The sequence below is a fragment of the Haemorhous mexicanus genome, chromosome 20 (genome assembly GCF_027477595.1).
Source record: "Haemorhous mexicanus isolate bHaeMex1 chromosome 20, bHaeMex1.pri, whole genome shotgun sequence".
NCBI lineage: Eukaryota > Metazoa > Chordata > Aves > Passeriformes > Fringillidae > Haemorhous > Haemorhous mexicanus.
The window spans coordinates 9,191,535-9,216,265 of NC_082360.1; the positions used below are offsets into that span (position 1 = coordinate 9,191,535).

General features: G+C 42.0%; 1 protein-coding gene across 5 annotated transcripts in view; it reads left to right on the plus strand.

Moving 5' to 3' along the window:
- Nucleotides 1-24,731, plus strand: part of CEP112 (centrosomal protein 112) — a 162,119-nt gene that overhangs the window by 134,176 nt on the left and 3,212 nt on the right. For all 5 annotated transcript variants that reach the window (XM_059864085.1, XM_059864084.1, XM_059864088.1 and 2 more), the window contains 2 exons: nt 10,717-10,806; nt 24,134-24,235. In XM_059864085.1, coding sequence (XP_059720068.1) covers nt 10,717-10,806; nt 24,134-24,235 — 192 coding nt within the window. The remainder of the gene's footprint in view (nt 1-10,716; nt 10,807-24,133; nt 24,236-24,731) is intronic.

Consider the following 24,731-nt stretch of genomic DNA (forward strand, 5'->3'; position numbering starts at 1 on the left):
AAAAAAAAAGAATCAGGCTTCAAAACTACTCCATTTTCACTCATACTTTTAAATAGGAGCAACTGCATTGTCATGTCTTGTTGCAAATGTAATTGGGTTGGAGGTCATTAAAGACTTTGAATAAAAGAATTTCCAAGTTTCCAAGTGTGCATCCTCCCCTGTCAAGAATCGCCCCATTTTTGGCTTCCAGACATAATTTTAGCAGATATTACTTTGCTGCCTCTCACATCTCACATGTGTTGAGTCAAGCTCGCTCTTGTTCAGTTCAAAAAGCAGTGGTTTGCCTTGCAAGTTAATTTTGTTGATTAAGGTTACTTTGAAAGGTAAAAAGGCATTATTAGATTTCTTTGTGTGTGCCTGTGTGCACGAAAATGTGTGTTATTTTATGTAATGGGAGAATTGCAGCAATACTGAGCACTTGATTGCACAAAATAAATAGCTTTTCTTTCATTCCTACTGGGAATCAGATTGGCCTATTGATTAGAAGTATTTCATATTTCTGTTTTAAAAGAGCATAACGAAATAAGGAGCTTTGTATGGCTTGTTAGAAATGTTTGTATTTCCAGGTCTTTGTGTATCCCTGAGGAGCAATGCATTTTAAAGAGACATTTGTAGAGCACCAGGGGTCTGCTAGAGCCTCTGGGCTGGCTCCAGGTGTGAAGTATCTGAACACCCACTTAAAGTGGCAGTTTGGTGATAAACCTGGTTGGGAATGAACCCCCGGGCAGCAGAAGATTGCCCCGTGCAGCCAGCGATTGATAAATCTGCTTTATCACCACTCAGGCCTTCTCCAAGTCATTGCAGGAAATTCTGCCCCAGCCCCTGATGGTTGTTTTTGCAGACCTGTTGGTAGGAGTACAGCAAGCAGCAGAAGCAGATGTTTTGCTGGTTAATTTGTGTTCACAATAGGAGTTTTGCAGTAGCACGGTGTTGACACAACGTTTTAGACGTTCTTGCGACAGAGCATCAAAAATTCAAAAAGTTGCCTGAAAATGTTGAAGCTGACATCAGGTCTTCACAGGAAGCCTGCTCAGAGAATGGCAGACTCCTCGCTGTTGCCTTTGATTGCAGAGTGTTTAATAAAAAGCAAATTAGGGAATGAAAATTGTCTCGTGGATCAATCAGGCACAGCGGTTCCGCCTGCTCAGCATTATCTGTCAGCCACTAACCTGATGGGGAGGGTTGTATTTTGGATAATAGACTGAAAGGTTGACTGAAAAAATACCTGATGTGTTTTGTGTGTGCTCTGAGGCTGATAACAAACTCTGCAGTTCAAGTTTTAATAACTTGGGGGGAGCTAAGAAACTTCAAAAGCTTCGTGATAAATGTTTTTGACAAAGCGTCAGCTGAACATTAGGCAGAGTCTTGGTAAATCCTCTCATAAGTGGTTTAAAATGGAGTTCTGAACTTTTCCTTTACAAGTGGATGCTTAAGATGTCATGGTATCTTTGGGTTTAAAAGATTCATTTTATCTGGTAAATGTGCACCACTGGTGTTTCTGCCTGAACCTGGGCAAGTGTAAGGGGAAGCAGTTCAGGGCTTTTCTCCTTTTGGCAGCCTCTGCTCTTGACCATGACACTCCTGCAGGCTGAGAAAAAGGGGAAGCAGTGTTATAGCAAACTGCAAAATACTCCAGGGAGATAGATATTACAGTAAATCTTCCAGCTGTCAGGCTTTTGATTGACTTCATCACAGCAGCCCCAAAGTGTCCTGGTCATAGACGAAGCAGTGCTTGGACGTGGCAAGTGCTTGTTGGGTTTTGTGGCCCATTGAGAAAAGCAGATGAAAGCCAGTTTATTACAGCCTTTGAACCTTGCCTCCCTTTCCCTCCTGTCACCTGAGCCACTAAAACAAAGCAAAACCAGTTCCCTCCTTGGTTCCCCCTGACAAAAACGCCCAACTTTACAATTTATGCTGCTGTTTTCTTTGAACTGTTATCTCTGCAGGACCTTATGGCATCCTTTGCCTTTCAAAAGAATTGAGTTTATAATGTCCTGCAGTGAAGCCCTGACTCAGCAAAATGCTTAAGCCCCTGCCTAATTTTATGTCTACAAATAGCCCTGCTGGTGCCATCAAGGTATTTTAGGGATGTATCTTAGAATCATGGACTTTTAAAAAGATTTGGGTTGGAAGAGACCTTAAAGCCCATCTCATCCCACCCCTGCCATGGCAGGGATACCTCCCAGGCTGCTCCCAGCCCTGTCCACCCTGGCCTTGGGCACTGCCAGGGATCCAGGGGCAGCCACAGCTGCTCTGGACACCTGTGCCAGGGCCTGCCCATCCTCACAGGGAAGAATTCCTTCTAATAGACCTAAAGACTTTGCAGGAAAATGATTTTAAAACTTTGGTCAGCTCAACTAGGTGTGCATGGAAAATGCTGAAAACATTCAGCAAAATATCTTAGAGGAGCAAAGCAGGAAAAGATTGGCATAGTGACAGTCCTTACAGTGCTCAGGTGATCTCCAAAAGACACCAGGTGAAGTCTGATGTGGAAGGGGTATGGGGCTGCTCAGGAGCTAATGCTGATGATCCCAACTTTATCATGTACTGCCAGTCATTCTCTTGCCTGTGAATTGTCAGAAATGAAAATAGCTTATATTAGAGCCTGCCACACTGCAGAGTGTTTGCATGTATTTTTCTTTTATGTTTAATGACCTACTTTAAATTTTTTTTCCCCTACTGCTGGAGAGACTTGATTCTGTTCCTAGAGTCAAATTATTCCTTTTCTTCCTGAACCTCTTTTTTTCTTTCTTTCTTCCCACAGCCCCTCAAGGGCAGGATTTGTTAGACTTCCCAGGGGCATCTCCTGCTGGCAAATCTCTGAAGCCAAAGCCTGGTGCAGCAGGGAGCTGCCTGACTGGTGGGGATGGGCAAAGCCCCAGCTTGGAGAATTTTGCAAGGTCTCCATTCCCATTTTGAAACGTCAGCAAAGTGAACCAGACTTCCCAATGTGCCATGGTGTACGTGGGAGCTCATATAACTCATGCTGAATTCTGTGCCTTTGGAAATTACACCTTTTATCTGATTCCTGACCAAGGAAACCTTTTTATTTTCCTTTTTTTTTTTTTTTTTTATAATGGCAGCAGAAAATGGGCAAGCAGCTCTTGTAGGGCCACATTTACAAAGGTATTACCAATTTGCATTTTCATTCTGTGTTGTAATGCATGTTCACTCTTCATGAAATAGTGTTTAGTGGTTAAAATTAAATATTGGGCATGAAGAATCATGACAGATTTGCTGTCACTGCATAGCAGGACACTGTGAAGAGCAGCCTTTGCAGGTCTTCCCCTTTCCCCCACCCATCCAAAGCTGTTCCCAGCTTCACCAGATCCTGAAGCTGGACTGAGGGTAACAGGCTGGGAGGTCAGTGAAAGTAAAATAGGAAAGAGAGATGTCAAATATCGCTCAAGGCATTTTAATTTCTGTTCCTGAGGAGCAATAAAGCCTAAATTTTCTGTACACTCATAATAGCAATTGTAATGTACCTATAGGACAGAGAAATAATTTGTGTTATTAAACACCATGACTGTTCTCTGTGTAAAATAGGAGATTTTCTTTTCTCTTGCAGCAATGTTGGCCCCTGCATATAGGTTGTGGAAAACCTTGTTTGCAAAAACAAAGCCATTGTTTTAACAGAAACAGCAGAAATTTTGCCTTTCATATTGAATCAGTAGCATAATGAGTGGTGGAGCAATAGTTCAACATCAAAGGAGACTTTTTGGATATATAGTGTGTTGCAACAACAGCAAAAAAGTTCCCACCAGAAAGGAATTTTGCCATATGTGAGCAGCAAACATATGCATTAGGTTAAAACCAGAAGATTTCCTTTGCTTTGCACCAAAACCAAGAGAGAACTCCAAGTACAGAGGTTTTTTTTTTTGTTTGCAGTGTCATGGGCAAGAGCTGAGTGAAAACCCAAAAAGTGCTGAGGGTGCCCCAACAGTTTGGCTCAAATATCATTATTGCACTTTTAAAACAGCTTTGTTTTGCTCAGGTGACATCAAGACATCAATGGTCTTCACAGATATATTTACTCAATTTATTTGTAGTAGTAATGAACCCAGTTAAATCTATTTATCTCCATGAAATGTTTTAGTAAAATTAATGATTGTTTTTAAAAGTCTGGATGGGATTTGTATTTGAGTCTAAATTGTGAGACCATTTAATGTAAAGAAGTTTTTGCCCAGACTGCCTATAATTCTGGCTTTGTGGAGAGATAAAGATTTTGAAAATCAAATGTTTTAATGACAAAATTTTTAATCATCTCCATGTGTATTTCTGGAAGAAAATTCTCTTTAATTTTTATTAACATTCACATGGGGCTTTTTTTTTTTTCCTCAAAGTTCCAGAGATTTTCTTCTCATGAACAAGGAGAGAAAACACATCAATGGATGTAAATTGAATTTAGAAGGCACTTGAAGAGAGGCCTGTATTCAGAATTATTGTTGGCACATGTTTTGAGGATGTAAAGTGGAAGCCTTCTTCTGTGGGCATTAGTAAGGAGATAATTAAGACTACAGTAGGTAATTAGAGTAGCTTTTATTACTGCATCTTTCATTAACTAATTATATTAATTTGGTAACATTTGAAAAATTCTTTGAAGATGAAAAGTGCTAGCTCTCAGTACCTTTAGTGGTAGCTTTGCTCTGCACTGGTCATACATTTCCAGGGCTTTTCTTGATACAGATGCACATCCAAATGTGCAGAGCTGCTAATAAAAATTACATATTTCTAATAAAAAAAGACTGACATTATCTGGCATAATCTCATCAGGATGAGCAGCAACTTTTCTGCTGGCACTTTTTCAAAGTTTCAAAGTGAAAATACATTGATACTTATTTTTTTTAGGAAATTTTCCTTTCTTTTTGAAAGTGTCACTTATTTACTCAACCCTCCGAGCAGAGAGATAAATGCTGGTGATCCATGACTTCCCACTGATGTGATGGGATCAGGAATCAAGCCTTGTCTGCTCTCAGGAACATACAAAAATTAGGAAATTATTTCAAGTTAAAGAAAGAAAACATACCACATTTGTCAATGGTTTCTTCACAGTGGTAATCAATACACAGAAATGAAGAATTCTAATAGTTTCTGTTTATGTAATTCTTCAGAACTCAACTTTCTTTCAGGTAATCCAACACTTTTGAAAAATACCCTGTGGTTAAAGGATAATCAAATCAGTTTTCCTATACTGGAGACCAAATCCTTCCCACATTCCTGTTCCATGCTTGTTCCTGGGATTCTTCAAACTCTTAGCAGCTTTTAGTTGATTTAGATCAAGCTCTGTAACTAACACCAAAAATTAATTCCTGCCTTGACAAGGGATTTTGGAATGCTGGCACTGCACCTTTTTGTCTCTTTAGGGCTCCTTGTCAGAACTCTGTGCTTGACAAGTTGGGGTTTTTTTAAAAACCACCTTTTTCCCCAGGCTCAGTCTGCCCCTGGGGATCCCAGAGAATTCCTCTGATCCTGTGCATCCTCCTGGAGCCACAGGCCCAGCTCCACAGGCAGCGACCCCACGGGTGCTGCTCCCTTGGGGCTGAAAGGAACTCTGTTTGGGTCAGGAATAAACTCCATTTGGAGCTGAAATAACCTCAGTTTAGGGCTGAAAAAAACTCTCTTTGGGGCAGAAATAAATTCCATTTGGGTCTGACATAAATTCCATTTTGGCTGAAATAAATTCCATTTTGGGGCTGAAATAAACTTATCTGGGTCTGAAATAAACTCAGTTTTGGGCTGAAATAAATTCCATTTGGGTCTGAAACAAACTCCACTTTGGGCTGAAATAAATTCCATTTGGGTCTGAAATAACCTCCATTTGGGTCTGAAATAAATTCCATTTTGGGCTGAAATAAACTCCATTTGGGTCTGAAATAACCTCCATTTGGGTCTGAAATAAATTCCATTTAGGGCTGAAATAAATTCCATTTGGGGCTGAAATAACCTCAATTTGGGTCTGAAATAAATTCCTTTTGGGTCTGAAACAAACTCCATTTTGGGCTGAAATAAACTCCATTTGGGTCTGAAATAACCTCCATTTGGGGCTGAAATAAACTCCATTTTGGGCTGAAATAAACTCCATTTGGGTCTGAAATAACCTCCATTTGGGTCTGAAATAAATTCCATTTAGGGCTGAAATAAATTCCATTTGGGGCTGAAATAACCTCAGTTTGGGTCTGAAATAAATTCCTTTTGGGTCTGAAACAAACTCCATTTTGGGCTGAAATAAATTCCATTTGGGTCAGAAATAACCTCAATTTTGAGCAGAAATAAATTCCATTTAGGGCTGAAATAAATTCCATTTGGGGCTGAAATAAACTCAATTTTGGGCTGAAATAAATTCCATTTGGGTCTGAAATAACCTCAATTTTGGGCTGAAATAAACTCTATTTGGGGCTGAAATAACCTCCATTAAACACTTTGCTGGATATAATCCATGCCCAGTGGATAACAGGGGGAATAAAAGGTGCCTACCCAGAAGTGCAGCTCAGAGGTTCCTTTCTCCTTCCCCTTCATGGCTCTGGGTGCTGGTGGCTGGGATGGGCTCATGCACAAACTCCACTCCAGGTCCCAAAATCTGCCCCAAATATTCCAGCAGCGCCTTCCCAAAGCCCTCACTTTCCCCTTCCCTCCTTCCCCTGCCTCCCAATGCTGTGTGAGACCCAAACAATGTGATTTTGTTTCAGGATCCTTTCCATTTTTAGAAATAAATCAAATGAGTTTTCCCTTTCTCCGGCTGTAATTCACCCACATTGTTGCATTGGAGCTTATTATCTCATTTACATTTTTAAGAGCTTTTCAAAGTGTAGGATATCTGGGCTGGAAAGCAAAACATTTGATTTCTTTGTTCTCTGGCCAACACAAAGCACTTCCAAGGTCAGGTATGGTGTAGACATTCAACAGCAAACATGTTTACATGGCATTTGAAAGCCCGTTTAACTGAAAAAAAAATAATATTGTCTTTATAAGAGTGATGCAAGTCAGCTTAGCACGGGAATTCTTCTGAACCTGGAAAAATTTAACTAAATAAGTTGAGTTTTGTTTTCTGTTCAGGGAAAAAAAGCCTCTGACGCTTAAAAATTGGCCTGGATTTTTATTTTTAATCCCTTTTTCTTCATCTTGGCAGTTATTAATCACAGGCTCTGCTGCTCTTTGGGCAAAATGTGACACTTGGAAGCAGAATTAAAACTGGATTTCTAAACAAAACCAAACATTGTTTAGTTGTATAAAAGAGATGTTCTGGGGTAAGTCCTCTGCTGTTTTTAAGAGTGTTCTACATGGCAAAAGCTTCCCTGTCTGATTCAGAGGAAGATCTGAGGCTCTGCTAGCTTCAGGAATTGCCATCAGCATTCAGGCTCTGGCCACTGCATGTGGGGCTTTTTGACTACAAAGAGAATTTCCAGTGTGATCTTCAGAAAGGTGCATGATTCATGACATCTCTCATGATCCCTCCTAGAAAATTAAAATCACGGGCAGCAAACTTGCATACTTCTAATTGCTATATTCAGAGTTAATCACATGCAGGAATCTACAGCAACCATGAGATTTTGGTGTTACTTTTCCATTTTGGCCCAGCTTTGATCAAACTCTGAACTTTTGGTTTTCCTTTTTTTTGCCATTGTGCTGATAGAATATCTGGAGTACTCAAATGAACATAAATTCTCATGGAATTTATGCAGCACAGGAAGAGTCCAAAAAGGGTCCAGTAAAGGTATTTGTGATTGATCCAAGGAGTTAGCTGAGTTGTTTTTGCCATCCCAACTCAAAACCTGCCAACAGCCAGTTATGGTGTGATTGGAAAAATCTGGGGGTTGATACAGTAAATTCTGCTTTGGACAAATGGTGAATGGATAACTGGAAGAGTTGTTAGTTTGCTGTACTTACATGCTATAGTAAAAATACCTTCTTTCTAAATTTAAATTTAAGACATTTTTTGCTCTCCTAATGAAATAAAACATGTGTGCTCCGTGCTGGCAAACACTGTCTAGAGTAGGTGAACCTAACAAAGGCTGTGTTATCTGAATTTCCCAAATTAAATGACTTTCAGATGCATTGCAAGCCCTCAGATTTAAAGGAACCTCTTGTTTTATCCTCTGCAGAAGAAGTTTGTTGTAAATAAGAGATGTAAAAATGGAGAAGGGAAGGAAGGAAGGAGCAGGGCACCAGTTCTCTTTGCCACCACGGGGCTGCTGTCCTGTGCAGGAAGAGTCTGAGATCCAATTTTGTACTCAGGACCCGCAGATGGGGGTGATAGAAATCTGTTTTCTGGCACAAACACATCTATAAATGTGTAATTTATGTAGTTAAACATTTAAATGCTATCTCGTGGCCAGCTTCAAAGTCCTGTGAAAGGGTCAAACTGGCTCTGGAGCACAAGGGAAGGATGAGTGATGTGTGATGAGGTTTCTTCCCTCCTTATTTTTCACCCTTTGGGCTGGAAAAGCTGACCCTGAAAGAGCAGGAGAAGATGGGTCATACTTTAGTTTATCCAAAATGTGCTCCAGGAGTGTTCCTGAGTCATCCTGGGCTGGTTATGAGTGGACACTTTGGGGTTATGGCAGGATTTTTGTCTAATTAATTGGGTTTTTGGTGATCTTCCTGGCATGTGGAATGACCCTGCTCCTTATTGCATATCTGCACTGCTCATTTTAGCTTTTATGTTTGTTTGTGTTTTACCTCACAAGATAGATGTACAAAAAGCAAACAAAAAGCCCACAGCTCACAAATAATTCCCACATATATTTCATTATATTAATGCAAATTCCTGGTACTGCAAGACTTGTTGAGTATTGAAGACGAGTTATGTATTCAAAGCCTGGATTTCAACATTTCTCAGAAGCTCTGATAGCATAAAAGTCCCTGGGCAGATTTGAAGTTCATGCTTGGGTCTGGTTACAATTTTTGGCATCAGAACATGTAACAGTCTTACAGCTATAAGACTTTAAAGTTAATGCCTGGCATCACTTCAAAACAGCATTCAAGATCTATCATAAGTAGTCCTCTTATCTTATCTCAATAGCAATTTTATCCTGTAAATGATTGGAGAGTGCAGGATTTCGGTGCTGTGGAAAAGAGCAAGGCATTTTTGCTGTTAAATCTTTGCACCACGAGGACTTTTAATGATCCTGAGTTGTGCACAGGTACCCTGGGCTGCTGGAAGCAAACATGAACCATATGGCAGGTCCTGCAAAGCTCCCTCAGTCCCTGGGGTTGTTGGTCTCGCGTCTCAAGGGACAGGCAGGGGCAGCAAGGGAGGTTTAGGTTGGAGATCAAGAAAAATTTCTTCACTGAAAATGTGGTCAGAAACTGGAAGTGCCCAGGGAAGTGGTGGGGTCACCATCCCCAAAGTGTTCAACAAACAGGTGAACGTGGCATTTCGTGATACGATTTGGGGACCATTGTAGGGTTGGGCAAAGGCTGGACTCGATGATCTGGGAGGTCTTTTCCAGCCCTGAGGATTCTGTAGTTCCAGGGTGCTCTGCAGAAGGCCTCTGTGCAGCTCAGCTGTTTTAAAAGCAGCACTGGAGGCTCCTTCAGTGGCATTTGCAGCACGAGCCCCTTGCCGGGTGCAGCCCCGTGCTGCTTTTCTGATGGGTATCAATGCCCCCATTTCCTGCCATACAAAAGATAACTCAAAATATTCCCTTTCTGCAGCCACAGCCGCCTCTGTGCTGGTGTCAATCCCCCATCCACATTGTGCACTTTGCTTGGAGTCAGCACTTGCAGTTAACAATGCCTTTATTCAAGCTGACAACATCTCTAAGCTTTTAGTAAATGTGTGAGTAAATGTTAAGCGTGTATTCAAACATCCAACAATGAGGAGGAAACTTTCAAAACAAACAAAAAAAAATCTTTGAAACTTTGCATTGTTTGTTTGGTGTGTATCTGTTAGAAATAACACAGACTATCAGTTCCTTGGGGCACGCTGTTCCTTTGTTAAGCATGTAACAAAAAGATCAAGGCTCGGAGTGACTGCTGGAATAAAAATAAATGTATAAGGAGAACAGTCATGACAAAATAAATTTGTCGATGCATTTTACGAGCTTGGTTTAGGAGTGATTCCTTCTGAACTAAATAAGGATTGGGTAGTTGTGGTGAAGTGACACGATCACATTTTTCCTCTTATTTATTGCCATTGATATTTCATTTGTAGATCACGTGCTAGATTTGACTACAGGGCAGGAGGGGAGCCCCTCATCTCGGCCAGCATCCCACTGCAGTAATATGGAATACATTTCCACTCCAAATTCCAGACATTGTTTTCCAGAGAGAGGATTATTCTGGCTTAAAGAAAAAAAAAAAAAACCTCTTGGTACACTGCAAAACTGCTCCTGGGAAGCTCAGGTTGTGCAGATAGGCTGACAACAAAAACCTGGGACATTTGCAAATGGAAATGTTGCAATATTTCCATTTGCCTTCCAACCTTTGAGAGTATTTCTTACATTTTTAGGATGGATGGTCTATAAGAAGATATAAAAATAATATATTTTTAGGATAAGTGGCCTCTAATAAACTACTCTTGTTCAGTCAGTGGTCCCACCTGTGCAAAGTAACTTTTCTGAGTGGCCAAAGTGCCTCTGTCATGCCTCAGCACCGAGTCCAGCTGGACTCAGAGTGCTCCACGTCCTTCCCCAGCTCGCTGAAGACATGACCTGGAAGTTTTGCTGCCATCTCAAGTTTCTCACGTGTGTTTTGCCTCCCTTGCTGTTGTTGCAGGCCTTGCAGGACGAGGTGGAGAATTACCGTGGGCAGGTTTATGATGCTCAGAGGAGGCTCCAGCGCAACGAGCTGAAGGCCCAGGAGCAGGTACTACTACTGGGTGCTGTCCTCACCCCCTGAGCCAGGAGGTGCAATGGTTAAAAATAATCCCTTCCTTCAAAGCAAAAGCACATACTTCCCTGCAAAATTCTCAGCTAGCTTTCTTTTCTGTTTTCTTGGTAATAAAAGAGAATTAAACTGTCTGAACCCTTCAGGCAAATACTTATCTGCTGCTCTCTGTTGCAAGTTGGTATTTCAGCTATTCTAGCTGTTAGATGGTGCATTTATTTTCAACTGACTGTTTGCAACTGACTGTAGAGTTTTAATAAAGGTTTCTGAGACTATTCAAACCTTTTCTTTAATGGTTTGTATGAAGAGAAGCAAAATTGGACAACAGCTAAAAATAATCTTTAGTCTTGATCTTCTGCATTCATTGTCCAAACATGTCTGTAAACAGTTTCAGATGATTAATAGTGCTAAATTTTTTTCTGGACACTTACAGTGAAGTCAGAGATTATTTAGTGTGCTTTGAGCAAAATAGAGCGTGGTGTTTACAGGCAGTGTTGGAACACAAAGTCAATGATTTGCATTCAAACCAGATTAAATTGAAATATTCAGGAGAATATGCAGGTGATGAATGCTTGAGTCAGATAATAATTTATGTATTCCTAATACAAATAAGGTTTTGAAGCATTTGAGAACTTTATTTGGTGCTGAGTAAACAGTATCAACAGCATATGTCCTACATAAAGCATTTCTAACTCTATACCTGCAGGAATAATCAGCTGGGGGGGGTGTAGAAGATTGATAATCATTAATTTCAAATATTTTTTCCTCAATTATGTCATCCTTCTGGCACATGAGAATTCTCTGTCACCCTTGGTGTTTAATTGATGTATTTCCTTGCTGTTCCCTTCTGTCCCCCCTCTGCCTCCCAGTCCCAGATGTTGGGCCAGGCTCATCCTGAGCTGCAGTGCCTGCAGCACTGCAGGGTTTGGTGCAGTGAGTGAGCTGGCCTACAGTCATTGCATTTTGGCTTCAGAGTCTCCTGGAAAAGGAGGAGGAAAATCAGCTCTTTAAAGCATGGTTGTCCCTCCCAGGGAACAGCACTGGCTGCATGCTGTGAGGGATGTCCTCTTCCAAATTTTTTCTTTTTTTATGTTTTTCTTTAGTCTCTGCCATTTTGGTGGGTTTTTTTGGTTTTTTTCTGACCTGTTTTGAGAAGGATCCAGAAGAAGAAATAAATAGTGGCTCATGAAATGCAGAGGTAGAAGGCTGCCCATGCAGATTCACAGGGTGCCTTCAAGGTTTCCTCCTACCTGAGCATCTGCTCCCAACCAACCTACAGAACTCTCCTGTCCAGACTTAATTAATGAAGGACTAGTTCAGATGGTAGCATCCTGTTCCCCAGTGTAATGGAACAGAAATGTGATTTAAATCACACTGTGCTGTCCATCTTTCAGCTTGATGTGTTGGCAGATTTGGGAGAGCTCATATCCAAGTTCCTCAATGGTCTTGTCTCTGCCTTTCATCCACTGGGACTTTGAGAAGCAGCTGGAGCCACTGAAGCTGGTTTGGTTGAGGTGGCTTCGGTCTATTTTGCAGACAAACATTTTGGAAGTTGTTACTTGTCTCCTCTGTGACTGGTTAATTCATTAGTTCTGCTTATCTCTCCAGAAGAAAAAATGCAAAAGTGACAGGTCTGACATGTTTCCAGTTACTGGGTTTGGCCAGGCTACCTGTAAACATGTTCTTCAAGTGTTAACAGTGGTTAACAACTCATCAGCCGATCAGGGACTTGAAATATTCAGGGCAGTAACTTCATTTCTGCTTTTACCAAATACTGTGTGAATCCAAATAGCATGAAACATGGAGATTTGTGCTGGCCCCATTACAAAAGCCACTTTTCCGAGCTTTTACATATCTATAAATAAGGAGGAGCGAGGGTTAAAGAGCTTCTGTTTCTCATTAAAAGGAAAAATCTTGTGTTTTGATTCTATAACAACAACAAACAAATGAATGAGACATGAAAAAACATTTTGTTGTGCTTTTAATTAAAACTAAAAAGCTGTTTCTCGTTATGGCTTGTTGGGTGGTATCTCAGTGCTCCACGCTGGCCGTTTTTCCAGTGCAACGTCCTCATAACTCTTCAGCCTTTCAGAGTGACTGACAGAGCCACAAAGTTTAACTCTTTGTCACAGTGACCCTCTGGTGATCACACAGGCCTAACCTTTCATTATTATAATCATCCAGAGAGACAAACTATCCTATAAATAAAGGGGAGAAAATACTTGGGGCTGTCAGCAAGCCCTGAGCTGCTCTGGAGGGGAGCCTGGTGCTGCCCTGGGAGAGGAGCTGTTGTTTTCATGGAGCTTTTCCATTCCCATACTTTGTGTTCTTGGATGAACTCGTGTTTACTCCTGTTTAGTTTTTCTCTCCCATTTTACAGCGTGGGTCGGTGCAATCACTTTGTGTCTGTGTTGTCTCACCAGCAGTGCCATATGGCAGTGATCTCTGGATGATGGGTTCCAATCACACTTCTCAAAAGTGCTGGCTTAAATAATTTTATCTTTTCCATAAAGGTTGTCCTGTCTCTGTCCTGCAGTGTAATGCTGCACTTCGAGACTGGAGTCCCAGAGCTGAATCATCTTTCTTCAGGTCAAAATGTTGGATGCTTCCTTTAAAAATTAGATGTCCAGCATCTTGAGACACAAATGACTGTATTCATGGAAAGTGATAAACTGGCAGTAAATATGAAAACTGCTATATATATATATTTTATATATATAGTTATTGTTGAATGTATATGCTCATAGTCTGGGAAGGTTTCTGGCAAATTTGGGTGTGTCCAAACCATTTCCTTGCAAAGCAGCAGTGAAGTTCCTTGTATCTCAGTCCTGCATAGCTGTGGGACCAGCTTCCTGTCCAGTGATCCCATTGTGTTCCCATATCATGTACTTCTGGAGTGAATGAATCCCTTGGTTGTCTCTGATGTGTGCCTGGATCTAATGTGAGGCCAAATTTCCTACTACACATTATTTCTTAAGTCCTGTGGCTTTGTGCATTTGTAAGTCATAGTTAAAAAATCCCCATTGTTCATACAGGAGTATCTACATCCTGTGAATGTGTAATTAAAAATGACACACATCACTGGGAGCTTAATGAATCCAGGAATTTAGGCATGTGCAACAAGTTTTGCTGAATTAGGGTCTGTATAAAAATTATGGTCGTGATCTTCTCTTTTTTTCTATACTACCTAGATTTCTTTAGCATTCATTTCATTTCAGATTCTTTTTTGAAGGGTAATCACCCCAACTCAGTTTCCTAAAAAGCTCCAAAAATCTGTCTTTTTGGAATTACACACAAGAATTTCCTCAGGAAAAAAAAATCCTATTATTTTCATTCCTTGTTCTGATGTTTCTAGCCATAGATTTGGGTTGACTGTGATATAAAATTTGGGATAACAGAGGAGAAAAAAGTTCCTCATGTTTGCAAACAACTGAAGTAGCAAAAGTATAGATACTCAAACCATAGGGATACCTTCAAATAGAGTTTTAAAGGAGATTCTGAGACAGAAAATCAATTATGTTCAATTCATTAATATTGCTGAGGAAATGAAGGAGAATAGCAGTGGAGGTTTTCAGCCCTTTAATTTCTTTTTCCTGAAACAGGTTATAAAAAAAAGGCGAAAGGAGTTATCTGAATGAGGATGTTATAGAAGTATTTGGCATAAAATGGAGCAGCTTAGTTTAAGTGGATTTCACTCATGTTCAAATGAAAACAGGAGTGATAATTGTAAAAGAGCCATGATCCAAAAGCATTCAGCCAGTTTTCATTTCTAATGTTTATTATCCTGACTTGCTCGATTTCTTTTTGTGACTGCTGGATATTTACCACATTCAGCCCAACTTACTGTTTCCATGCCAACCAAATATGTTTGTTCTCAGATGAATGCTGTGATGCATCCTTCTGAAATTGCAGTTGCTGTGTGGCACAGAGGAACTTCTAAGGTTCACCACACCTTCTCCTTGGTGGGAATAGTGCTGCTGCCAGTGGATTTGTGGAGCTGGGAGCAGGGAATCAGTGAGACACAGATGAGCAAGAGACATTGATGTCCACAGTATGAGTCCCAGGTATTTCTTAATCTGATGGCTGAAGCACTTGAGTAATATTAGCTCTTTAGTTTAGGGCTTTTGGGCCATATTTCTGCTTAGAAATTATCTAGTGGAAGCTGTCCCTGCCCATGGCAACGGGATTGGAATGAGATGATCTTTAAGGTCCCTTCCAACCCCAACCATTCCATGATTCTGTGATTTTTAAAGGTATCAGAGAGTTCTCAATACCATCAGAGGGCAGCCTGGGGTGCCTGCCTCAAATTCCCAGACTTCCTCCAAGTGTTGTCATGCTCAGAACATGTTACAGTCACCCACAATCAGGCAAATAAACTCTGGATTAGGACATTTAAAAGCCCAGGTTGGCTTTGTGGCCAGCTGCAGGTGAGGAGGGTGGAGGGAGCCTTTGTGTCACTGAGCCAAGGGACACTCTGGGAGCTGAGACCCAGCCAGCCAGCACGGGCTGGAGGTGCTGGTGCAATCCTGCTGTTTGCTCCACGTGCTTCAGCCCAGGGTGCTGAAACACTTCCAGAATGTCTCCCCCAGAGACCCATTTCTGCTCCCACAGACATGGGAAGCCCAGCCTGGATGTGGAGGATCTTAAACCACAGCAGTGATTCACCAAGAGCAGCCCTTGCTGGGGCTCTGGGGCCCTGGGGAAAAGAGTGAGAACCTGAAAGAAATTTCCACTGTGACTTTCAGGAGCTGCACCACCAAGTATTGTCACATTAAAATAGTTCCTGTGGTTTCTGCCTCTGACCAGCAGGATGGATGGATGGATGGATGGATGGATTGGAGGAGTGTTTTTGTGAAGTTCTGTGTGGCTGAGGAGGGACCTTCTGTCATCTCCTCCATCCACTGCTCTGCTGACACCCCCAGCACTGGGGGCAGGAGGGACCTGTGTGTTTCAGCTGCTTTCCTACCATAAAAACTTGTGAAAAATGCAGGGGACCAACAAGCAGAAGGACAGAGCTCCCCACAGGCTGAAAATCTGATGGTTCCACATCTGTACTATAGAGGATTTCTTTTCTAATCGTGGTGAAAAAATTTAAAATTTCAAGTATTTTCATCGAAAAGAAGATGTTGGAGAGCTACAGAGAAGCAGTGAAGAATCCAGTGGGAGTGGGAGCACTGCTCAGGCTGTTTGGCACTCACAGACCACAGCATCCAGTTCTGAGGGGGTTCTGGATCTCTCTTCAGCCTTCCCAGTGGAGACTGGTGGGCAGGAATCACTCTGATCCTGGTTCTGTCTCTGTGCTCGTGGATATAGGTGCCCCATAGGTGTATGGCAATGTTGATTTCATAGAATTTTGTTGGGGTTGGAAGGGACCTTAAAGATTACCCAGTCCCACCCCCTTCCATAGAGCAGCTTCCTCCAAGCCCAATCTTGAACACTTCCAGGGATGGGGCACTGTGGACTTTGGGTACCATAAATGACCACAGACATTATTTGGAGCCCAATTCTACCACTTTTTACCTCAGTAGGCGTCTCAAATCCACTGATATATTCATTAACCACTTTGATACAACAGCACCCCTCAGTTTTTAATTAAGACTGAGATGTTTAGGATAAAGCAGGATTTTGCATTTGCCACGTTTTATATTTGTGTTATCATTTCCTTTAATGGCAAGATATGAAAGGAAAGAGAATTACAAGGAATATAGTAAATTATTCTGTATGGCATGAGGGTTCAGATTAGCAGGAGGAGATAGAAGCTGAGATTCAAGCACAGAAAAACAGCTTTGCAGGTGGGATTTGAAAGGAGCTGGAAATCAATGGAGTTAAAAGTTCCCAGGAGCTCCATATGGCAGGAACTGCAGGAGAGGAGGCTCTCACCAACTGTGCAACTGTCAAAGGGAAAAGAGTGGAGGATACTGGTGCATGTGTGGAAGGCAGTGATCAAATGTTAGCTTTGGTAATCAGACACAACTGGAAAACACACAAATATACACCTCCTGAACAGAACAGAATGAATTGCTGGAGCTTGGTGGCCAGCTGGAGAAAGACAGCAAACAGAATGTACAGGACGAATAGTTAAAAGGGAAAAAGGGAATTGTTACCAAAAGAGAATAGAAGCATATGGCAGCATGCAGGAATTAGAGATTGTTTTAAAATGTCACTTTTCTTGCTCTTTGTCTTAAATAATAGTGGATGGGAGAGATTGTCCTTTTAAGAGGGCAGGACTTCCTATTAGAGCATCTGTGGTTTGCTTACATGTTACCCATGAAGGGAACTTTGCTCTTTCAGAAGCTGTTGAAGTAGGACTACAAGGAACAGAGTTGCTGGTGCTTAATGCAGGGAATAAAAAGAAAAAGGAAATGGGGATGTCTGGAGCAGCCAGTGGATGAGACAAGAACAGAGCAGCAAAACCTCATCTCCAGTCGTGCTCCCAGCGATGCCTGGTCAGTTAGGAAACTGTCCAGTCTCTTTTCTAGGAGGTGGAGCTGAAAAGGACTGGGAAATACCAACTTTATGGTGATCTTTACCTGCATGTAAATTCTAAGGCCCTGTTTTTCTGTCAGTTTAATCAGCACCAAATGCCATCCATGGCAGTTCCACCCAGGCAGTGCAGCCCTGTTTCTGCTGCCCAGCCCTGAGGCTCTGCAAGCCTGGCAGCTGCTTTTCCACTGGAGACACTGCTTGGATTTTTGTTCTTGGAAATGGTGGTCGTAAAAGTAGCTTCTGATTATTATCTACAGAGCTTTGTTTGTTCACAGGGTTGGTGTGGAAATGCAGATCCTGATCCTGCTGCTGTTGAGCTTTGTGAGCCCTCACTGGCCTTGGGGAGCACTCGGCACCTCCTGGATCAGGCACTGAAACCTCTCCCTGCTGAGCCACCCCGGATGGGAGGGAGTGTGTGGAAGGTGGCACGTGCTGGAATGTAAAACTGAAAGGCATAAATGTGTTCCAGCAGTGGTGTCAGAGATGCTCAGAGCTTCATTTCAGACTTAATTATCCTGATAGTGCATGAGGAATGGCCAGAGGCAGAAATTACCCCCATGTGTTGGACCTGGTGATCCTTGTGGGCCCCTTCCAGCCCAGAATATTCTGTGATTCCCTGTTCTCAGCACTGGGGAGCAGCTGGGCTGGTTTGGGACTGGTTCCTCTGGATCAGGGGGTGTCAGTGGGGTGTCCCCCCATTCCCCCTCACCCTGTGGAGGGGACAGCCCTCCTGTTGCAATCCCAACCTCCTGGGCCAGCGAAGGGACGGCAGTGACAGGAGCTGAGGGGAAGAGAGCTGGGGGAACAAAGATGGCATCTGCCATGAATCATCTGGAAGGAGAAGAAAATAAGTCCAGGATCCTCCAAATCCCAGCTGGAACAATAGCAGAGCCCTGGAGAGGGGGAGGCTGAGAGAACAGCGTGAATTTTCTAGCCACAGCATTCCTGGTTGTTCCGTGGTGTTGACAGTGAAAGCTTTTATTCCTCTCCAAGTCGTGTAGTCCCAGGAATGCTGTTCTTGCCATATGCAGCCCACTGGTGGGTTTTTTTTTCCAAAAGCTTCTTTTGCAGCTATGAGTTATATGGATGCAGATTGCTTAACTACAATCAGAGGATTTTCCAGGTGGGAGATCTTGTTCAAGAAAAGAGAGATGGAAATACAAGCCACTGAAGTAACAAGGCCACTTGGATGAAGGTTGGGAAAAGAAAAAAAAATGACCTGGAGCAGCAAACTCAGTGCCCAGCGAGGAGCTCAGCAGGGCTGGAGGTCCCTGTGGGTCAGTAAAACAACAAGGCAAAAATGTCTTGGATGCTGGGATGGTTTACTGGCTACAGACAGACTCACAAAGGGGATGGCTATGCCACCAATTTATCTTTTATTGGAACTGTCAGGACAGGGGAGGTGCTCCAGCAGGATTTTCTCAGTGGAGAGCAACATGGTGTTCACTTGACAAAATAACTCGCTCAGCTGATCTCGCCCGGTCGCTGTTTTCAGCTGAGCCAAATCCGGGGGATTTATGGCATTCATTACTTCTCTTAAGAACTCGAGAACATTTGTATCGAGTTGCACGCTGTTCCTGCAGATCTGGGAGAGCCATATTTCAACAGCCCTTGCACAGTGAGAGTCAGAATTCCCTCTGCCTGGGAGCGGACTGGAAAGCGGCGGATATTCGTGTTTGGTGATTTTCTGGAAAGACAAATGTGCAGACCTTGATCTTCTCTGAAACAATTGATACATCTCTGGATTCTTCCTTGGGAAAAATCATTTCAGAAGATTTCAAGCTCCAGTTCAATGTTCTCTTACAACAGAGGCCGGAGGGGTCTGAAATTTAAGGAAATTGCCAATTCTGGTTGGTTTGTTCCTGGGTTGGGGACATTGTTCAGCGTCCCCCAGGCCAGCTGAGGGAGGAGGGGGCACATCTGGACCCACAGAGGTTTTGTAGGAGTGGAGCTGTGCTCACTTAGACTTCAGGAGTGCTGAAAAGCAAAGGAGGAGTCCCTGCAATTAGAGAGCACACAAACAAGTGATTAATCATTCTTTGGTTTTTATTTTATGGTGGATTTTTTTGGTTGTTGTTTTTCTGTTGATTAGAATTTTTTTTAATTAGGATAGCATTGTAATATTTTGTCCTTCACTTGCCCTTTTCACAGTGCTTTCAGAAAATTCCTTCACCTGAATGAAGCTGACCTATGCATGATGATGATGATGATAATGATGATTATTATTATTATTACTACTACTACTACCACCACCTTCATTTAGAAGAAGGAGACTTTATTCTGAGATTAAATTATCTCCCTAAGACTGAAGGGGTTATTTTAACCTTTTTGGAGCCCTCACTGTCTTCAGATTTATTGCAGCAGATCTTTCCTGTCTCCATTCAGAGATGTTGCAGAACAGATCCATAACCTTTTCAAAAAGGTTTTTTCTCTTAAACAGCATTATAGCACACAACTGTTGATAAAGGAAAGGATTTAGCAGAGACAAGAAATAACTTTTCTCATCTTATTCACCCTGAAACATGGAGAAAACTTGATAACAACTAAAAGATCCTAATTATGCCTTTTGGTCACTATCCTAGTATTCCCTGGCACACATTATGCTGCATAAATATTATAGACAGGCAGAAATTAAAATACTAAAAAAAGCCACAACACCCTGGTTAAGGCAGCTATCTTTTGATTCTTATCTGACATAAACAAAAATTAACTTCATGCCCTTCAAGACAAGATTTTTTTCTTAAAGGAACTTGAACAACTTTCTGTGGTCCCTTCAATTACTTCAGAGTTTCTTTTGCAGTTTCCTTATGCTCCCCAGTTCAGATAAAGTAATTTACAGCTGGATGTCTGGAGAAGATTGTGTTTGTTTGAGGCTTTTGAATTTTGGATTTTTTTGCTTTTTATGAGATGGGTATTTTGCAGCAGGGATGAACTCAGCATCACAGAGCTGTGGGATGTCAGGAAGAGCTGGGAGTCAGGAACCCAAGCAGGATCTGGTGGAGAGCATGGAAGAGACACAGAATACCCTGTGCTTTGCAGGCTGGTGGCAGCACATGGCTGAAATTCATCTGGTCACCTTGAAGATGCTGCATTTCTCCTGGATGTGCTTGGGTTGTTTCTTTCAGAAAGGAAGGAGAGAGGCTGGAGCAGAGCGAGGAGCCAGTGGAGCACGTTCCTGTGTTCCCACCCGCTCCTAACCCAGCCCCAAACATCCTTCTGAGGTTTGCAGAGAAGATGGGTGGCTGCAGAACTGAGCTGTGCCAGCAGAAGACTCCAGGGAGCAGTAAAAAAATGGAAGCTGATTTCACAGAATTCACAGAAGGTTGTCAGAGACCTCCAAGCCCATCGAGTCCAGCCCAGCCCCAACCCCTCACCCAAACCCTGGCCCCCAGTGCCACATCCAGGCTTTGTTAAACACCCCCAGGGATGGGGACTCCACCACCTCCCTGGGCAGAACATTCCAGAACTTTATCCCCTTTCTGTAGAACACTTTTCCTGCTCTCCAGCCTGAATTTCCCTTGGCACAGCTGGAGGCTGTGTGCTCTGGTTGTGTCAGTGCTGCTGGAGACAGAGCCCAGCCCCAGCTGAGCACAGGCACCTTTCAGGAAGAAAGATTCTGCAGTAGAGCCCAGGGAAGTGGTCACCACCATCCCTGGAGGGATTGCAGAGGTGTGTGGACGTGGTGCTGAGGGACCCTGGCTGTGCTGCTTCATGGTTGGACTTGACTTAAAGGCTTTTTCCAACCTAAACAATTCTGAGATTCTGCTGATAAGCACAAGGTTGGTTGGTGTGGAAAGCTCAGGTTTGTATTTCTCTTCTGGGCATCAAACCCAGCTTTTCTCTCTTTGAGAATGGTCAATGCCCAACACAATTTCAGTGCAGTCTGTAAAACTCCAAGTCCCATTTTTGCATCACTTTATATAATTGTGTCACTATTTATCTCTTCTTTTTTTACTGATTTACCAGGTGACCAAGCACACATGAGCTACGTGTGGCAACTTCAGCTTTCTGCTGACACCAAAGATGATTGATGGTCAAACCCCAAACCTCATATATTAGCCACCAACCTGAATAAACAAAGACCAGTGTGGCAGCTTAATATTAAATGCTATAAAACCTTCCTGGGGGTTCATGGATTAAATCAGCTCACCAAAATGAATTTTCAAAGAAAAAAAAAAAACTTTCTCAGGACTGAAGAAAAATGAACACAAGTAAATGAAATAGAGCCATCCTCATCCAGCTGACTAAAGCCCTCCTGAGGGATGAAGAATTGCAATTTTAAAAGTCCCTCAAGTGTGCAAGAGGAGACACAGTATTTGTGGATCCTAGGGAGGCAGCTTGAGGCTATAAAAGAACAAAAAAGCCTTTAAGGCACAAAAAACCCTATCCCTGCAGACATGGCTTTCATTGGTGAAAAATCAGTGTTAAAAAATAAAAACTTTCTGCCATTCAAATGAGTACCCATTAGCCCACTGGATGTTATTTTTCAGCTGTAAGAAGTGATTCAGATTTTTGCCATGCACTATTTTAATCTCTTGGGTCAATAAACCTTGATAGTAACTTCAGCCAAAAATACCAGCAGGTTGTTTACCATAACAGGGCAGGAAACAGCTGGGCTTATTTTCATCTTTTTGTGATGCAATTAGCAGTGAGCAGAGCTGAAAGCAGCGTGTATTGTCTGCTCAAACAAATTGGAATTGAATCCAAAAGAACAGGTTTCACTGCAAAACAAAAGTGCAGGGCTTGTCTCTGAAACAGAGTAAGGGCTCAGTCCCAAGCCAGACTGCAGCTACCAGGGCTTGGTTCTCATTTTCTCTCTCCATTCTCAGCTGACCCTGTAGGATATCTCATACTTCAAAGCACAATGCAATATTTCTTCCTGGCTTTCCAAGAAATACCTGTGTCAAAAGGGGGTGATCCTCTGCTGCTCTGCAAAGTTCATAACAAATGTTCCCAGCATTGTGAAAGCATTTATTTAGAGGACAAACTGTTAAATTAAAGTGTTAACACCAGTGACCTGGTTGCAAGAAAACTCTTGCACAAGTAGAAAATTATTATTTCCCTGACAGAGCTGTATTAAAACTTCTGTTACATCTGCATGTTGGCCAGGTGATCATCCAGATCCTCTTACCCATTGAATAGATTGGTATTAATCAAAATTCAGGAAATAAAAGCACTTTGCTGCTCTGGCTGCCTGTTTCTGGTCTCGTCTCACCAAGAATAAATGGAACATGTTGAATCAACTGAAATATATGTTTCTGCTCTATCAAGGTCCCCACCCAAATGAGCTGTTGGCTCAGAAAATATTTATCCTGGCAGACCACTTATGCATAACTTTGGAAGCCTTGATAGAAATAGTAGCATGAATTTATTGGTGTAGCTCTCAAAAACATAAATTTTGATCGCTGGCTTTTACACAAGCAGAGTTCAAACGAGGTTTCCTGTCTCACCTCTTTTTTTTTCCCCCTTCAGATTTGCATAGTGGCATCACTTCCTTGCAGTTCCCAAGGAAAGCCTCTAATTGCCCATTTGCATAGAGATTTGGCAATTCCTCCTGCCTGTCGGGGTGACTCAGAGGGAGAATTTTCCTAACGTTTCATCAGATTGTTTTATTCCTTTTGTATTGATAATTGCTCGCTGCATAATGCAGGTTCTGGCGGGAGCTGCTTTTCCCATGGGATGGTGCCGGGATGAACTCGGCCTCGGGTTCTCACCTCTGGGAGCTCTGGGAGCTGGGATTTGGAACTCGTGGCTTCCTCAGGTGTGAGGCTGAGGGTTGGGTTTGTGGTTGCAGTGGTGGAGTTCAGCCATTTAGGAAGAAAAACCAGCACCAAACAGTGTTGGGGGGGAAAAAAGAGATTCCGTTTGAAAGTTTCGAGATATTTTATGAGTTAATCTGATATGGAAGCCCTTTGATCCTTTATTTACATATGCAGCTGCTAATCCAGAAAAACACCCAAGTCCTTGCTTAATTTGAATTAAGCAGTTAATCTTATTGGGAGTTAAGTACAGATGTGAGGCCCTGATGCAGCCAAGTGGGAACTGTGATGGGCTGGCCTGAACCACACTCCCCAAATTATCCCAGGTCAAAACTCACCAAATCCAACCATTCTGGAGAGATAAGAGGCACAACCCTTCCATCTGATCTCCCTTCCTGTAACTCTGCCCTGTAACTCCTGTTTACTCAGCATCTGTTAAATAAAGTTGCAGTTGAAAATTTCCCCCTATTCAAACCTCCTTATTTTGGGGTCTAAGATGCTCAAATCTGCTCATTGAAAGTTCTGTCGTGTCCATGAAGCTGAGAAAGACACAAAGTACAATGAAAAATAGTTGCAGGATGAAGAATAATAATAAAAAGTCCACAAAGGCACCTAGAAGTTGAGAAATTTTGTAAAATTTATGGAAAGCAGTAACTCACCTTGTCTAAGGGAGCCAGGAACAAATGTCACCCCCTGACCTCGTTCAGATGCCACCAAAGACAAACAGAAAACTTCTGACTGTCAATTTGCAAGGTGTGGTTGTATAAATGCTCATTTCAGAGGAATTTAGGAATGATTATTGCTTCTTCAGACCATGTTCTTTTCTCATTTTTTCCCTCTCTCCATTTATATTTTTATTCTTATGTTTTCTTTTGCCTTTCTTTGTCTCTTTTACCTCTTTTGTTCTTTACAGGTCTTTGCTGATCTTTCTTCCCTCTCCCTTTTGATAGCACAATTAATTCTGTGTTTATTTGACCTCCAATTTGGGCAAAAGAAGGAAAATAATTTACAGCACCTAAGAGCAGCCCTGTCTATATCAATTTCTCTTTATTCTGTTACAGTTGGTTACTATTCGAGAAGAATATCAAAAAATACTCAAAGGGCTGCTGCCAGCATCTACCAGAAAGGAATTTGAAGACACCATTTCATCTTTAAAATCTCAGGTAAATTCTTATTCTTCAGCATTTTAGGCTGGATAAAAGCCATCTCTTCTAGACAGGAGGTTATGACCATCTGAAATTTGGGCAAAAATACTGAATAAATGTCAAATTATGGCAGCGCTCACGTGCTTCTCACTCAGTGTCATATTTCACAAAACTTTTCTCCTCCAGTTTGACAGCTACCATATTGTATTTTTTGATCCCAGACTTTCTTCCAGGAAAAGCTGGGCTCTATTCAGTATTAGGGTTTTTTCCTCAGTCTTTCAAATGCAGCTCACAGTTATCCTTCATGTCCTTATGCTGTTTCTCCTGAAGGAGTCATTTAAAGGCTGCCTATAAAGGGCAAAAAAGAGGATTAGAAATAATTTTATTTTCTTTCCAGCCTATGTAATAAAGCAAATTGGATATTTTTAAGATATTTGTCTAAATGATCATTGTGATATTTTTGCATTTTCCCATATAAAGAGGCTCTGTAATGTTTTGTCTTGAATATTTCTGA